The sequence below is a fragment of the Poromitra crassiceps genome, assembly GCF_964638095.1.
Source record: "Poromitra crassiceps genome assembly, chromosome: 4".
Classification (NCBI taxonomy): Eukaryota; Metazoa; Chordata; class Actinopteri; order Beryciformes; family Melamphaidae; genus Poromitra; species Poromitra crassiceps.
Genome location: NC_139626.1, coordinates 33,005,303 through 33,023,084, shown reverse-complemented (window position 1 = coordinate 33,023,084; position 17,782 = coordinate 33,005,303). Strand labels below are relative to the sequence as shown.

Sequence of the window (17,782 nt, the reverse complement as noted above, 5' to 3'; positions counted from 1 at the left end):
GGCGCTCCCTGTGCCTCACCCAGCCCAGGCACTCCCTGTGCCTCACCCATTCCCGGTGCCCCCCGCACCGCCAGTCCCAGTGCCCCCCCGCCGCCAGTCCCGGTGCTCCCCGCATCGCCAGCCCTGGTGGGCCCCCTGGCGCCAGTCCTGGTGCCCCCCGCATCGCCTGTCCCGGTGCCCCCCGCACTGCCAGTCCTGGTGCCCTCCACATCGCCAGTTCCGGTGCCCCCCGCACCGCCAGTCCCAGTGGCCCCCTGGCTCCAGTTCCAGTGCCCCCCGCACCACCAGTCCCAGTGCCCCCCGCACTGCCAGTCCCGGTGCCTCCTGCACCACCAGTCCCACTGCCCCCCACACTGCCAGTTCCAGTGCCCCCCGCACCGCCAGTCCCAGTGCCCCCCGCACTGCCAGTTCCAGTGCCCCCCGCACCGCCAGTCCCGTTGCCCCCCTGGCTCCAGTCCCAGTGCACCCCACACTGCCAGTTCCGGTGCCCCCCGCACCGCCAGTCCCAGTGCCCCCCGCACTGCCAGTTCCAGTGCCCGCCGCATCGCCAGTCCTGGTGGCCCCCCTGGCTCCAGTCCCAGTGCTCCCTGCACCATCAGTCCCAGTGCCCCCCGCACTGCCAGTCCCGGTGCCTCCTGCACCACCAGTCCCACTGCCCCCCACACTGCCAGTCCCAGTGCCCCCCGCACTGCCAGTTCCAGTGCCCCCCGCACCGCCAGTCCCGGTGGCCCCCCTGGCTCCAGTCCCAGTGCCCCCCGCACCACCAGTCCCGGTGCCTCCTGCACCACCAGTCCCACTGCCCCCCGCACTGCCAGTTCCGGTGTCCCCCGCACCGCCAGTCCCAGTGCCCCCCGCACTGCCAGTTCCAGTGCCCCCCGCACCGCCAGTCCCGGTGGCCCCCCTGGCTCCAGTCCCAGTGCCCCCCGCACTGCCAGTTCCGGTGCCCCCTGCACTGCCAGTTCCGGTGCCCCCCGCACCGCCAGTCCCGGTGGCCCCCCTGGCTCCAGTCCTAGTGCCCCCCGCACTGCCAGTCCCAGTGCCCCCCGCACCGTCAGTCCCGGTGGCCCCCCCAGCTACAGTCCCAGTGCCCCCTGCACCCCCTGCTCTGGTGGCCCCCGCACCTCCATCTGCTCCCTTGGCGCCCATCCCTCAGCGCCAATCTTCCGTGGCTCCCATCCCTCGGCACCACCCTCCAGAACAATCCAGCCGGAGTCGACAATATCCGGGCTGGCCCCCTGAGTATACCTGCCGGCGTCACCAGCATCCAGGTCGGCCTCCGGAAAGGTCCTGTCTGTGGCGTCAGTGTCTGGGACATCATCCGGGGTTGCTCAACCTGTCTGCTCTGCCTCCAGATGCATTATTTGAAGCCTAAATCACCTGCTTGTACATCTGCATCTGCCTGTACATCTGCCTGTACATCATCATCAAGGGATCTGCTTTAAATAAACACCCTTGGCATATGTTCCTCTGGTCCTCTTCATTCTAATCGGTGTCCCACTTGCTGAGGCTACACCCGTAACCAACCCACTAGCAGTTTGTACATACAAAGAGCTTCATTTATGTTGAAGTATTTCTTTTTCCTTGATGCAGATGCCATTTTAAAAACTTGTAAAATGGCCTAAGTCGCATTGTCTTGTGACTTAGGCAAAAATAAAATGGCCTAAGTCACTGTTAGATTGATTTAGTCACACTATTGATTTAGGCCATTCGAATATTGAGGTAAAAACAGCATTTTCTTTTCAATTAGGATGTTGGCCGCCCGTTTTACCAGAGGTGGGGAGCATCCTGAAGAGCTGACTTAGGCAAAAATATCATTTTCGGAAAAAAGTGACTTAGGCCATTAGTTTAGCAAGGTGACGATGTATTACTCAATAGTACAGTATACATGAATGTAAAACAAACAAAACACACACACGTCCAATTCTGTTTAGTTATAGTTTGACATGTCATCCACAACAACCACCACCCAGGACCACGTGCGTCGTGTAGCAACCGCGGGGGCAGGCTTACCTGGGTTGTGGCTAGATCATGAGGTACCAGGATGGATGGAGTGATGGCAATGGCAATTGTTATTCCATTCAATTTGTGGTACTTCTTGTATAGCAAAGCGCAGTGTGCCTCAAATATTCTCCAGACCCCTTTCTTCTTCTTTTTGGCGTTTTATGGCAGTTGGCATCCTCAATGTTGCATTACCGCCCTCTTCTGGATCCATCCATTCCATACACTGTTTCTACTTATAATCCCAACACTTATAGCCTCAGACTGATGACATCTTCAATGTAGCCTCAGCCAGGAAGGATGACATCATCACTGATGACATCATATCCGTTATGCATTCCTGACTGACTGACTCACCCCAAAAAGCCTTATCTTGCCCACGCGCTGCGCACGCGGTAAAAATGCAACAGATAGGAACATAAGGGTTAACATAAGTCTTTTATTCATGACATAAGTATATATACATAGAAGTAGAGTAAGTTATTAGACATTAGATTTCATAATGTTTGGCTTCCTCAGGCTCTTTCTCAGGATCTCCTCCTCTCTCCAAGTGCAGGTTGTTGTAGGGATATTGTTTCGGTGCCTGGAACAGAGAAAAACGATTGAATGAAAATGTGCATGTCACTGAAACAGGAAACATGAAAGGCATTTTGCCTCGAGTTGGTACAGCACTAAAATACACGCATTTAACCTCTTTTTTTAACCCCCTCCTAACCTCTTGCTCCAGTGTGAACGAATAGTTAAATAGTCATGGAGATTAAATGGGAGTGATTACAAAAAATAACAACCACAAAAGAGCATATTGTCAGCATAGTTCCTGCTTTCTTTGTCATAGTCACGTTTCATAAGTAACCACAATCAGTGTTAATTGCGTTGACTAAAACTAAAACTAAAACTAGAGTAAAACTATTTTTCACTGACAAAAACTAGACAAAAACTGACTAAAACAGTTGTGATGACAAAAACGGAGGAAATATATTATTTATATATATATTATATATTTATTATTATTATATATTATTTTCATCAACAAATAAACTAGACAAAAATTTTAGGGAGGGACGAAGACATCCAATCAGAAGAGAATAAGTTAAACAGTGTCTGTGTCTGTATTGCACCTTCAAACCTTAATACCATTCAATGACAACAGATTAATAGATCTTTCCAATGAGTTTGAAAATTCTAGAGAAACATTTAAATAATGCATTAGGCTACACTTTAACTAAGCCCGTTAGATTTTAAGTCGACTAAATCTACCGTAGATTTAGTCGACTAAAATCTTATGCCTGAGATATGACTAAAACTAAATGGCATTTTAGAGAAAAAGGCTATATGACTAAAACTAAATCAAAATGTCCTGTCAAAAGTAACACTAATAAACCCTGGCTACTTGTTTGCTTGTTAATGTTGAGTAACACTTTGCAGCAATTATTTTGTGGAAAGTTACAAAAGTTTCTCTCTGGAATCACAACAACATTCACAAATATGCATTACTCTTTGAAAAACATTGGCATTAAATGCAATTTTCTAGATTTATCAGTTATACGGATAAGTTGTCCAAATATCGATAACAATTAGTTGACCAGGAACTGCCATTGAATGTACTGTTATTTATAAAACAAGTGGAAAATATGAAGGAGTGAAAGTATCAGCACGTCACCAGAAATGGTAGCTCCTTGATCCTACTGATGAATCAGCCAGTTTTCTTTCACAATTAATACATTTTGAAAGGTGGGTCCAGCTATCTGCCCAAATTGATGCAAAGATGAAAGCTAACATAACTTGGCACCTTTAGGTCTCTGATAAAAAACAAGGCCAGGTCGAAACCTGGCATAGCCCCGGTGCATGGTATCGTCACGCATTTTTTCCAAAGGTGGGTTGTATCATTTTAGATAGTTATTGTCATGCTAATGCCTGTGCAAGTGGTCATTTTTCTGATCAGTTTGTTTTTAAGTACTTATTTGACATATAAAAAGGGATGATTGACAGCTGTGGCAGCCAGTCTCAAGCCGTCATCTACAGGCTACAGGCTCTTCACCTTATAGATCTGTTTTAGATCTGTTTGGGACTAAAGCACCTGGGGGTTTTCATCTTTTAAAGTAAAGATGTTTAAAAAACTATTGCTTGTTACATTTTCAGTGCTGTACCTTTTCTCTGTAAGAATTGTATTGAGCTTGAAATTAACGATATGATACATTATATTATATGAGCTATGAACGTGAACACAACACCATTTATATTATTGCATGTTTTTGTAGATTGTGTACATTGTGTAGATTACAATTATTATGCTTATTATTATTATTACTATGCTAAGGAAGGTAGGTGAAATCGCTGTCCGTTCTGAAGAGCTATTCAGTTGGTTCATGAAATCGCTGGGCTGCGTGCCCTCCAGTGTTGCTCAGAAAATAATGTGTTTTATTAGTTACTCCAGCTACGTTATCGTTTATTTTAATACACAATGGTTTTAATGGAAGCAGACTAGCATTAACCGCTTGTCTGTTTTGCCGGTTTTTGTCGGCTTCATATTACTCTAACCTAACAACCGATAACGATAGCTGGAATAACACAATAATAGACACATATTTTCAGAACTTACCAGGTTTTCCAACTACCTGCATATGCCAGGAAATGTGTTTTATAATGTTAACTCCCGGGTCTAACCATAACATGGGGCCTACACAAGTGTACACAACAACCAGCCAATAGCTAATCGCTAACGCGTTAGCGTTAGCTTACAGACACTGGAGGTTTTATTTTTGGTATTAAAGCAATAAACGTTTTTATATAGATATCTCAGGGAAGTGCTTTGACTGTGGGGATGTTCGTTCAATCTTCACAAGCTCCTCTCTTAGCTGTTGTAAGGATATACAGAGAAGACAAGGCAGGCTGGCTAACATTGTGTAAAACAGAAGGAACACACTGCTTTATCTGTCTACCAGACTGTATATCGATGGACCGCGTTAGCTAGCTAATTAGCCATGTTAGCTGCCTCAGTAGGTAACGTTAGCCTATAGAGAGTATTTATCTGACGTTTATGTTAGCTACTCCTCAAACCTGCGGGTGGAAATGGTTTATGCGATGCGATGTATGTTGAAGCAAGACAACGTTTTAATGTACCTTGAATTTGACAAATTACGACGGGTCGTGCTCACGCAGATCTAAGCCCTGGCCATCCTAGGCTCAACGCGAGAATCATCAGTCATTCGGATGAGTCTTGCGTTGAGGCTATGGCCATCTGTATTTTTACAAACGCCGAAATATTCCCATACAGCCGACGTTTTTAGATGGGGGAAAGTTCAGGGGGGTCCTTGCGTTCTCCTGCTTTATCACACACATGATTCTAAACACACAGGGACAGCTCCTCACAGCTCCTCTCTACTGTGCGTCTGGCATGCAGCAAGGGGGAGGGGCCGCGTAAGCTGCATTCTGCAAAGCGACCTGGGCACGTTGTTTTGGGGAAACAGCTGATACCGTGAGGAAGGTATGACGGCAAATCTTAGTGGGGCAGCGGCGCCCTCTAGTGGCCGGCCGCCATTTAGTCGGCTGAAAAGGTGCATAATTTGTCTTGGCGACATGCGGGAACATAAGGCCCCTGGTGCATTACCAGCACCGGGGCCAAAAAAAAAACATGTGATAGTTCCATATTACCCTACAGCAGTGGTTCCCAAACTGGGGTGCACCCCTAGGGGTATGTGGAGGTACTACAGGGGGTACTTGAGAGAAAGGGGGAAATGGAACAATTTAAGCATCATGAAAATAAACGATGAAATGTTAAAATAAATCTGCTCAGGAGGCACTGATTGCAAGTATTTCACTGCATTTCTTATTTTGTAAAGTTATATTCTTCAAAAGGTGGGTTATCATTCATTCATTGCATGATGTGCTATAGTTTTCTCTTGCCGTTTTCTAAGAGAAATGTTGCAAAGGGGGTACCTGGATTCAGAAATCAGGAAAAGGGGGCACTGAAGCCAAACAAGTTTGAGAACCACTGAAGTACAGCACAGTCAAGTCGAAAAAGGTGGAATATGAGATATTCCCCCAATCACATTTGTTCCAAATTAAGATAGAGAAACAGAAGATGCAAGACTGAAACACTGATTATTCAAAAACAAGGCAGAGAAAAAGAAACATTGATATGACAAGCCAGAGTGGGGAGTGGTTCCATCAAAGCAGCATCCCTCGCTTTTAAGTCAATTATGATGACATGGCACTTAACGCCCATTAAAACGCATTTTGTATGGTTAACAAACGATCCTGGCTTTTGTCTGTACTTACAATAGGTTGGTATGCTGGGAATACCTCCCCAAGGTAGAACATAAACATCATGAATCCGAGGAAACCAAACAGATGTTTGCACGCGGTGGACCAGTCAACAGGGCTGGGAGAGGTGTCCACACGGTTCCTGATGAACATGTCGAAATCCCAGTGAATCTTTTTTTTAAAAAGAGAACAAATACTGATTAATTGTCAGGGGCAATCTCATATTGACAAAACTATTTATTTTGCCATCTAACTTGACTGGTGTTTCTGTGGAATCAAGCGGACCCTTTCAGAGGGATAATAATTGATTGCATTTATATAGCGCCTCTTATAGTATGTATGTATGTATGTACTGTATGTATGTATGTACTGTATGTATGTATGTATGTATGTATGTATGTATGTATGTATGTATGTATGTACTGTATGTATGTATGTATAGTATGTATGTATGTATGTATGTATGTATATACTGTATGTATGTATGTATATATGAATATATGTATATATGTAGCATGTATGTGTATGTCTCTTTAATGTTGTGGTAAGCCCCATTATGTTTAGCCCCATTATGTTCCCTCGCCCATCGCCTCTGGCTCCGGGACTTAAGTCACACAAAGTTACCATCCGTGGTGTGAGGTGCCGAGGGTATAAAGCTGTTTCTTACCCGTTTCTGACATCGTATCGCAAATGTGAAGATATTCTCATGCTCTTATGCATGTCAGTAGATTAGAGGGGGTGTCAAAATGATATTCTGCTGTGAAACAACCATTTAAATCCAGTATTTCAACGCACATGGTAAGCAAAACATGCCATGGAATACTCAAACTCCCAAGGTTCCTGTCAGCACTGGGCCGCCTCTCCTCTCCTAAATTCGACACGTGGCTGTCGAAGTACTGGATTTAAACTGTTGTTTCACAGCAAACTATCATTTAACACCCCCGACTTACCGACTTAACTACTGACATCCATAAAACCACGAGAATATCTTCAAATTTGCGATACGACATCGGAAACAGGTAAGTAACAGCTTTATACCCCACGGATGGTAACTTTATGTGACCGAGTCTCTGAGCCAGAGGCCATGGGCGAAGGAGGGAACATAATGAGGCTGGTCATTTATGAACTGTATGACAATTATACATCGATCATTTTGCAAATATAAAGGAACACAAAAGTCATGTATCTTGGAACGTGTAATAATGTCATCATTCTCTTACCGGCTCTCCCCAGTTCCTCCTCAGGTCAGGGTGGTCCCACTGATACCAGGGATCTCTCTCATGCTGAGATCTATCTGGCAGCTTCGGATAATCACCATAGCTAAAAAAGGAACAAACAAAAAACAGTAATGGTATGTAACTAAATCAGTCACTTGTACGCTGCTGGTGATTTACACTGTCTGGAAAAGCTGGAATGGATTATGGGATGAGTAGTTTCTTCACTCTTACGATATATGTACAAGGTCTTGTACCCAGCACTTTTTTTTTAAATTTTCTTTAATGTTTTTTCAACTCTGAATCAAATGTTTTATGCTCACAATACTCCGGAAGACCGGCTGGTTCCTGGCTTAAAACGCTTTAGATAAGTACTTTCGAAATGTGATTGAGAATATACATTCAGGCGATGCCTCGTCATAGATGTGTCTTTTACCCCACGGCCATAAATGGAAGTGGCATATTGTGGCTGTTCCCACACAGACCGACTGTATCTATGAACAAACAGGGAAGTGCTCTTCCGGAACCGTCATGTGACTGTTGAGCTCTATAGATTCTTTCCAGGTGGCGTCACTACGCCACCGAGCGAACTACACCTGGAGGGCACTGCAGGACAGGGCAGTGAACTACACCTGGAGGGGACTGCAGGACAGGGCAGTGAATCCTCCATAGAGAAGCACTCTCACAAGCTCTCAAAATGCCTCTGTTTTGCATCATTTACGGTTGCTCAAATCGATCAAACAACAACAACAACAACAGAAAACATCTGCACCCACGATATAGCTGATGGACGGGATTCTGAATTAAAAATGATTATGTGATTGGATGCATGGACGACATAATAGAGAAAAACAGCAGCAAACATTGTGCCCGCCGGAGTTGCTCAAAACAGACAGAACAGAACTCGAGTACAGAAATAAATGAGAAGACTTTTGTTTGGACCTGAGAGTGCCGCCCGTGTTCTGTTTGTTTTGGACGCATGGACGCCTTGGATCTCTTGAGTTTTGGATTGAATGGACATTGTTAGAAAGTTTGGACTGTAACGGTTTCCCTAGCCCCATAACGTGACGCTGCTACTGTACTCCGATATTCTCGTACAGCAGTCAGCGTCACACAGCGTTCTAATCTTCAATAGGTGGAAAACGCTGTTAAAAAAGCTCTCCTACCCAGTGAAGCCAGTAATTTAGCCGGGCGGTTAAAAATTATACTGCTGCATGAAACAACCGTTTAGAAGCAGTCTTTCCACAGCCTGCGCTGAATTTACAGCAGGGTGTGTTTGATCTCACTATCATGGTGCACCACTTGCGAGCACACAACACATGCAGTCACACGGAGACGGCGGCTGTCAGTGATCAACGCAAATCCAGCGCACCTGGGAAGCAAAACATGTCATGAAATACTCAAACTCCCAAGGTTCCTGTCGGCACTAGGAAGCTTCTCCTGTTCTCAATACGGCACAGGCTGTGGAAAGACTGCTTCTAAACGGTTGTTTCATGCAGCAGTATCATTTTTAACCACCCAGGCTAAATTACTGGCTTCACTAGGGTTACTATCATATCTTCGGATCTGCAATCGGAGGTCGGATACGACATAGGATAACTTTTTTTAACAGTGTTTTCCACCTATTGAGGATTAGAACGCTGTGCTGTACGAGAATATCGGAGTACAGTAGCAGCGTCACGTTATGGGGCTACGGTTTCCCCTATTCAGTTTGGATTGGAGTAACGTTAATGTTAGCCGCGGTGAAAATTTGCTCGTTGACAACAGCCATCACAGCCGTAGAAGCTATTCAAATAAATAGTAATATTGAAAATCTCTGGTCTCTCACCCCTCGCCTTGGTCGGGATGTGGTTGATAGTCTTCGACCCTCATGCTGTACTTCTTTGCTGCTGCAGCTATCTCCTCAGGGGTCTTGGGGTATGGACCAGGAAGACTACCTTTCGCACCACCAGAGGCTGAAACACGGACAACAGAAGCTTATCTACCATATCCATGTTTAGAAAGATAGCAAATGAAGCAGTAGGTTCTAACAGAAAGATAGCAAATGAAGCAGTAGGTTCTAACAAGCTAGCTATCTGTTCTGCTGCAGCCACAGGGCAGCGGTAGCCGTTAGCTAGCGCTAAGCTAACGTTGACATGTCAAGGTTATGTCCATTCAGGGACTGAAGCCTTAAAAATTGAGACTTATCTTCAAACGTATGTATCACACTGCATGGCCAAAGGCAAATAAACTACTGACCTGCTCTACATCCCGATAGGAGCGCTGAAATGCCAGGCCCTTTCCCTTTAGAAAGAGCTTGCGCCCACCGTCGGAAACCAACACCAGCCATGTTTACTGGCTGGCTGCTGCTGGCTGCTGCTGACAACAAATACGCATGCGCAAGATTGGAAGTATGGGTACACAGAAGGGCCAAATAATAATAATAATAATGATTTTATGTATTGTTTGTTTTTTGTACTGGACCTTGTGTCTGTTAATAAAGTGAATAATAATAATAATAATAATAATAATAATAATAATAATGATGATAATTATTGTTATTATTATAAAAATAATAATAATAATAAGCTAATAATCATAATCATAATGATTGAAATACTTACACTATTTACCTTGCATTACAAAAAATTACTCTCATTGTTGAATACAATACTCACGTACATTGTATGCTTTGTACGGATCATTGTTATTATTTGTTTTTTTGGGGTAGAGACCCAGTAGAAGGCCATCTAGGGTTTCCTGTCTCTACCTGCACATTATTTTGTTGTTTTCATTTAGTCCATTTCTGTTTTTAAAATGTGCAAATAAAAACAAACAAATACAAACTACATATACTTAGTTTCCAGGTATGAATGAACATGTAGCAACTGATGCAAGCCAGGAAATGGAATAGACAAGCAAACACAAATAGCACAAAGTTATTTATTGTATTTTGGAATAACAGAGACCACTGCATGCAGAAGAGGAGACAGTGACAGTGAAAACAGCACCAGCGGCTGAAGGGAAGCTGTCCCTCAGAGTGAATGCACTGAAACTCTGAGTCTTGCTCCCCCTCGCATCAGATCCAACTCAGGTGCACTTCTGCATTTACTGGGGGATCGTCACTCTGCCACTGATGTCAAGTTTAACAAAGTCTAGAGAAGTTGCTAGAGAAGTTCTGCAATGTCCCTTTCCACCTTCTGAATGGGACAGTGAAGGTCATAACTGAAACAAAGAAAGGTGTATTAGACCTATGGGCTTACTGTATGTCTAGCATGTCTAAGTAAATCAGACATCCATCCAGGTCTATGACGTACCGTCTGAAAGGTACACCATCTGCAGCAATGAGGAACTTCTCAAAGTTCCACCGAATGTCATTGACTTTGATTGGGGACCAGTACAATTTCTTTATATCTCCAATTACAGCATTTACAAATGGCAACGAGTCCTGTTATAAAAGAGCAATAACAGTATGCATTGGTTGGTGAGCATTCATTTCAGGGCAACACAGCTGCAGCATTGACAGCAATAAGACTTTAATGACAACTCATGTTTTAAGATCAATTCAAAGCACAAACCCATGCAGAATATACTACCTTGAGATAGGTGAAAAGAGGTTCTTCATTTAATCCGTTCACCTCAATGTTGCCAAACACAGGAAACTTGGGCACAAACCCACCGCCAGGTCTCACATACTTAAGAATATGAAGCGTTTCATGATTTTCCTCTGAAACAAAATTCAACAAACAAGATAAAATGGTGAAACAAGTGTCTAAGTGTTAGCCTGGGTAAATCACCTCCAGCCTCCACATGACCTCTATGTACTATCAGTCATGAAGAAACGTACGTCACAGGCATACTCTGTGACGTCACAATGAAGGCGGGGTTCACTCAGGGTATCTAAGTGTGGCTCCAACAATCCAAAATCCAATGATTTAACAGAACTATATACAGGGATGCATCAAATTCATATGCAGGGATGCATAAAACTCTGCGGTAAGACATACTGACATGCAAAATTATGAATCCTATAGTGTTTTCTTATACTTCTTCAGAACAACCAGTCAACACATCTGACTGAGCATGTACATTGGACAAATATGTAGGCCTACACTATAGGCTGCTGATGGCTATCAAGTTATAGACCACACTCTGTAAGACGGACAGATAATAAAGCTTTATTTTTTTACTGAATAATGTCCTTAAAATCCTTGGTATCTGTCTCATTTCAAAAAGTTCACTGTGCCTACCAGGTGCCTGAAGGCCAAATTGATTACAGGAGAATCCTAGGACGGTAAAGTTGAGATCCCCAAACATTTCCATCAGTGCATTCAGTCGGTGGAACTGAGGAAGGAGCAAATTAATAAGACACCAACTCAAATGTCTTGACAAAACAAGACTGCATAGGCTATGAGATACGGCCATTATTTATGAGTGCTGATGCAAAAGATTACCTCCTCTATTGTAGACCCTCAGAAAGTGGCAAGGTTGACGATGAGTAGCACCTTACCCCTGTAGTTACTGAGTGGAACCGATTGTCCATCCAGGGTCTCAGCACAGAAATCATAGATTGATTTATCCGCCATACTTGTACTTTCGCTTGTATATTGGCTTGTAGTCAGTCAAGAGTGGGTATTCACTCTGCTATCCTGTTGGCTCACCTCATTCAGTGAAACATAACTCTTGGGTCAGCAATTGTTCTGCATGACTGACCCCATTGTTCCTCTGCCTAGAGGTGAATTGGCAGGATGGTCATTTGTTCAACACATACATGGGTCTGCAGAACATGCTCATTATCCTTTCCTCTCACTTTCCACTGACAGTCACAGAAACAAGTCAATATCAAGCTGAGATCTGATCTGGAGTGCATACTGAATAGATTTGTCCCTCAGTTAGGGACACGTTTATACAAGGTTCTTACAAATAAATGTGCTCACGATCACGCCATGCTAAAGTATAGCAAATATTTGTCAAATTCACAAATTTGCCAAAATCAACAGCTTTATATCATTATTCAACAGATTGTTTTTTATTTGTGTTCTCTGAATGTAATGCTATAATCGGTCTCTATGAACCAAGGACCCTAAAAAGAAGGATAAGACGACACCCACATCACAGCGTTCGAATTTTGCATTGGGGCCAATAGGCCATAACCTGACGCTGCCTAAATTATGTTTTATGGCTGCAGTCGATTGTCGCAAAATGCAGTATGCAGTTATGGTCGCTGACGCATTTTTGCCAGATCCCCATCACCATTTAAAAATTGTTTAGCGATTAGCCGAGCAGTGAAGAGGGAATCCTGGCCACGTCTTGTCATATCCTTCACGTCCTCCACAAGAGAGACATCACATGAATGTGTAATACAGTATCTAATAAGGAAAAAAGTTTGAATATGTTTATTTAATTACACACAAATAGGCTGTCAAGGAACTACTGGTAGCACTTTACATTACAGCTTAGTAACACTTATTAGCACTTCTTTGTTACACGTATTTACGTTGTCTGTCTTGTCTCCATGGGGACCACAATGGAAATAAGCCTTCGGGCTTTATTGTGTTTTTATCCTCGGTGATATGTTGTCTTATGTCCTGTTTTTATCACCAAATAAAGTCAATCAATCAATCAATCAACAACATGATAATAGTAATAGTGTGATAATAAAGATGTAATAATTATGATATACCATGTATATAGAAATGTAAAAGCTGTGTTTCATCTTAAAAAAGGAACACATCACCCTATAAGGTCAAACATATGCTACATTTTCTTCTCACCTGTAGTGCTATGTATCCATCTAGATCGCTTTGTGAATATGTAAAACATGCAATATTTGTTTACTTATTATTATTATTATTATTATTATTATTATTATTATTATTATTATTATTATTATTATTATTATTATTATTATTATTATTATTATTATTATTATTATTATTATTATTATTATTATTATGTAACGTTTTCTTGTTTGGGAAGGTCCAGGAGCGCTTTGGACTGTTGTTTGTTTGAGGTGCTCTTTGGAGAGGGATTCGTCTATGGGCGTAGTCTGGGCACCTTCCACCCCGCTTTTTGTCATGGGGGCGTAAACCCCGGACCCAGAATTAACACCGGATGGCAATGCGCCTAACAACGTCTTTGTTGCCGTTAGCTTGACGCGGTGATGTTACCTAAACTAGAGTCTGATCAAAACAAAGCTAGCGTTACATAAAACAAAACGTTTATGCAATATGGCATCTCCGCCACCACCGCCTGACACACCGGTCAAAACGGTGAAAGAGGATTCTGATACTTGGGTCAAATTGTCAAGTTAACGTGAAAGTTGACGAGCTAGAAACGCTGCCATCCGGTCTAGGGCGGGCTCTAGGCGGGAACCAGTAGGGTGACAAAATCAATTGTGGGCGGGAGCCAGGCTCTTTCTCGCCGAGAAGAGCCTGGTGACGCGAGGTTACTATGGGCGTGCTCTGTACTTAGGGGGCGTGCTCTGTAGGGGCGTGCTCTGTATTGGCCCCGGCTAAAACCCAGAAATCGAAACGCGTGCTACTTTCAAGTGTTCCTCGTATGCTTCTACTTCCAATATTGGAAGACTACTACACATGGATGTATTAAGCTACTACAATGGCTACTACCCGTTTCACATTTACTAGACAATAATAACACAATGCACCATAACAAAATTGTGTTGTGGTAACTTTGATTTTAGTTTATAAATCATGTGGCTGCCTCCTTTGTGTTTCACTGGCAGAATTAATTGGAGAAAACGCACCAGGAATGCAGTTGATAGAGAAAATTAGAGAAACGTTGTTGTATAGCCGTTTTACCAGTAATTGTTGACACAGGTTACATTTTCTCTAAACGCCTTACCTCGGCAACTCCTCCTGGGACTGGAAGAAGTTAGTCAGCTTTCCCTGTAATATGTACTACTGTACTACTTTGTTAGGTCTTTCAGACCTCGTTGGCTAAAACAGATTTTTCTGACAGCACCTGAAGGCAGCGATGGTTTACGCCTCAAAAACGCTTGCAAGTCAAGATGCGAACACTATTTTACTACCTAAATGAAGAACAGCGGTTAATTAACAACTCTATATAACATTGCGGACTCAACATGGATGAAGAAGTAGGAGAGCAAAAGTATGTGCGTTGTGTAAACAGTGAGGGTTGTATTTATAAAGCAGTCAATAGCTAGCTAGCTAGCTAACCATTATCAGCAAGAACCAGCTGACTGGTGAGAGGTCGTTATACTGCTCCCATTTATTTACCGTATCTCAGCCAATATCGGATTAACTATCTGTTTATTTATTATCTGTTATTATTGACTGATATTGAAAATCAATAACCACGGCACAACCTTCACTGATGTAATTCAGCAAACGATAATATTGTCGCTAATATAGGCTAAATTAGCTACAGTAACTGTCACCAATTTATGATTGTCTAATGTTCCCCTAGCATCGTTTTGATATTGCATACAACACATGAGATTTGAGCTCTAAAACAAGGTTTTGATTTTTTTTCTGCAGTTGCCATCTTTTGGACTTGCCTTGGGAGGATGTACTTGTTCCACATATTTTATGCTATTTGCCATTGCGACACCTAGTCAGACTACAGAGAGTGAGCAAGCAGTTCCACGGCCTCATCCAGGTGTATCTGTCCAACTGCCGGACGTATGATCTGTCCCAGGTAGGTGCTGATGAGTGCCCTAATGGGGGCGAAACATTTGAGTGTGGTGGCTGTTCTCTCTAGCTAGCCTGTATACAGTGAGATACATTGGTAGGTAAGGTAGCTGCTGTGCAAGTTCTTCACGTCTATCTACATGATCATCTGCTCTGTTCTAAACAGATCGGACCATGCATTCCCAAGGAGGCGTTTTGCTCGATGTTACGGGACAACAAAGTCCTCCACAACTTGTCACTGCAGAACTGCTCAGATTGGGTGACAGACAAGGAGCTGCTGCCAGTTATTGGCCAGAACCAACACCTGCTGAGAGTGGACCTGAGGGGGTGTGTTCGCCTCACTCGCCACTCCCTGGTGGCCGTGTCCTTGAGCTGCATGCACCTACAGCACCTGGGCCTAGCGCACTGCGAATGGGTGGACAGCCTGTCCCTGCGCAGCCTGGCTGACCACTGTGGGGGGCTGCAGTCCATCGACCTCACCGCCTGCCGCCAGCTCAAGGACGACGCCATCTGCTACCTGGCCAAGAAATGTCTCAAGTTGAGGTCTCTGTCTGTGGCCGTCAATGCCAACGTCACTGACGAGTCTGTGGAGGAGGTGGCCAAGAACTGCAGGGGCCTGGAGCAGCTGGACCTGACAGGCTGCCTGCGGGTTAGGAACCAGTCCATCAGGTTGGTACCATTTAATGACACCACTTGACATCACACTTCTTCTTTTTTTCCCTCCTCCATAGAAATCCAACAAACTGCTAGTTCAGAGGGTCACACTTTGTGCCACCCATGCCCACACTTTGACATGGACCAGCTCATCTGTGATAGTTTGTTTGGCACAGCCCATCCATAAGAATCCTCTGCATGCTGTGCTCACAGGACTGTTGCGGAGTACTGCCCCAAGCTGCAGTCCCTGAAGGTGAATCACTGTCACAATGTGACCGAATCGAGCCTCGACATCCTGCGGAAGAGGAATGTCGAGATTGATGTTGAGCCGCCTTTACAGAGGGCGCTGGTACTTCTGCAGGACGTGGTGGGGTTCGCCCCCTTTATCAATATTCAAATATAGCCTAATAGGGCCTTCTCTCCATCCAACAAGTGTCAACAGGTAGGTAATGAGGTAATGGTGACACACAGTGGATTTTGACATGATTTATAATCCAAAAGCTAACAATCAAATATGCAAAGAGTTCAACTACGGTATGTGCCTATGAACAGCAAACTTGAGCATAAGTCTATTTGCTCATAATCTTTTGATAGACTACGGCAGATGTGCTAGTGACAAATGATCAGCGGTAATCAACATTTTCCCTGTTTGGTTACAGGTTTTGTCATCAAAGCAGTCAAAGCAGTTGACAGCTTTCAACTGCATCGTATGGGTCTATCAGTTACGTCAAGCAATGTCAAGACAAGACTCCATGGGTGTGTACAGTTAATGGGGAAATATGTTCTGGAAATAAACTTTTTTTTTTGTGTCATTAAACATGCCTATCTTGGATGGCATCGTCAATAATTCTACATGTACAAATGACTGAAGAAAGCCATGCACTTTTCAGAGTTGCTGCCCCGTTGCACACTATTTCTTATTAACTCAGTGTTGTAACTTGTGGCTTTTAAGAAGGGTAAATCAAACCAAAGTACAGTTTATTTTTTATTTTTAAATCAAAGTACATGTTTTACTTTGTGTATCTTATCAAGCTTTTCACATTGTAAGAAGAAGTAACCTTATGTTTCATTTAGAAACATTTTAAAATGTTTGAGTTTAATTAAACATTTTATTTTGGATGCATGAGCTAAAATAATCCATACGAATAACTGCATACTTGGTGGGTATAGTGTATTTTTTTTTACATAATTATAAAGAACACCATGTCCTATTAAATCTTTCTGATGCCCTTAAAAAAATACATTGGTCTAAGATACTGTTGCACAGTACTGTATAAATCGGAAAATATCAAAGTGGAAAAGCAAATTGGATCAGAAATTATGTGACTTATTAGTCCTATCATCCTAATTCAATTAGATTAGACCAAAATCTACTTGGCCATAGAAGATGTATCAGAATAACAACAATTTATACCTTGTTTAAAACATTTAAAGTTTACTTTATCACACTGTATTACATTGTTGTATATAATATAATCACTGTCTGTCACTATAAAGTAGTTGCAATAGTCCATAATAGGCCTGTGTTGTTCTTGAGTCACAAACCTTTCTGCTGTAATGACATGGCATGACTCTGCTTTGCTGGTATCAACTTCTGACTTAGGAAGGACATTTGTATTGCTTGAAAGTTGTCATGGATATTGTCTTGGATATCAGTTTGTACAACTCAAGGTATGGAAAGTATGGAAAAAATACTTTTCACGTATAGGTAACAATCAATTATCTAAGTTGAGCTCATTCAGGTGCACTGGTGATTTCGACACCAAAGAACAGTTAAACCATTATGGAGAGATCTTGCCCCCCCCCCCCCCCCCCCCCCCCCCCCCCCCCCCCCCCCCCCCCCCCCCCCCCCCCCCCCCGGCCTGCTTTTTCTCCCAGCAGGGAAGGGGGTGGTCAACTCTTACAATTCATAACGGTTTATAACTTAAACCGACACAAGGTGGCAGCAATGAGTTAGGTTTTGTCTCCTTACATTTTGTTTGAGAGGCATATTGGCTACTG

At 43.4% G+C, this 17,782-nt stretch overlaps 3 protein-coding genes across 3 annotated transcripts; 1 reads left to right on the top strand and 2 right to left on the bottom strand.

The window, feature by feature from the left end:
- Positions 1-2,423: 2,423 nt before the first annotated feature.
- ndufb8 (NADH:ubiquinone oxidoreductase subunit B8) lies at positions 2,424-9,828 on the bottom strand. Its single transcript, XM_083636080.1, has 5 exons — positions 9,714-9,828; positions 9,304-9,430; positions 7,482-7,581; positions 6,277-6,432; positions 2,424-2,581 (listed from the first exon to the last, which is right to left on the bottom strand). The coding sequence occupies exons 1-5, from the start codon at positions 9,802-9,804 to the stop codon at positions 2,489-2,491; spliced, it is 567 nt and encodes a 188-aa protein (XP_083492206.1). The 5' UTR covers positions 9,805-9,828; the 3' UTR covers positions 2,424-2,488.
- Positions 9,829-10,621: 793 nt separating this feature from the next.
- gpx9 (glutathione peroxidase 9) lies at positions 10,622-12,040 on the bottom strand (the record flags this gene model as incomplete). The annotated part of the gene is made up of 5 exons (XM_083635463.1): positions 10,622-10,679; positions 10,772-10,902; positions 11,051-11,181; positions 11,705-11,798; positions 11,909-12,040. 5 exons carry the CDS (start codon positions 12,038-12,040, stop codon positions 10,622-10,624), a joined length of 546 nt encoding a protein of 181 aa, XP_083491589.1.
- A 2,416-nt stretch (positions 12,041-14,456) lies between these two features.
- fbxl15 (F-box and leucine-rich repeat protein 15) lies at positions 14,457-17,254 on the top strand. The gene is made up of 5 exons (XM_083634652.1): positions 14,457-14,585; positions 14,975-15,134; positions 15,294-15,796; positions 15,995-16,223; positions 16,441-17,254. Exons 1-4 carry the CDS (start codon positions 14,560-14,562, stop codon positions 16,182-16,184), a joined length of 879 nt encoding a protein of 292 aa, XP_083490778.1. The 5' UTR covers positions 14,457-14,559; the 3' UTR covers positions 16,185-16,223; positions 16,441-17,254.
- The last annotated feature ends 528 nt before the right edge of the window (positions 17,255-17,782 follow it).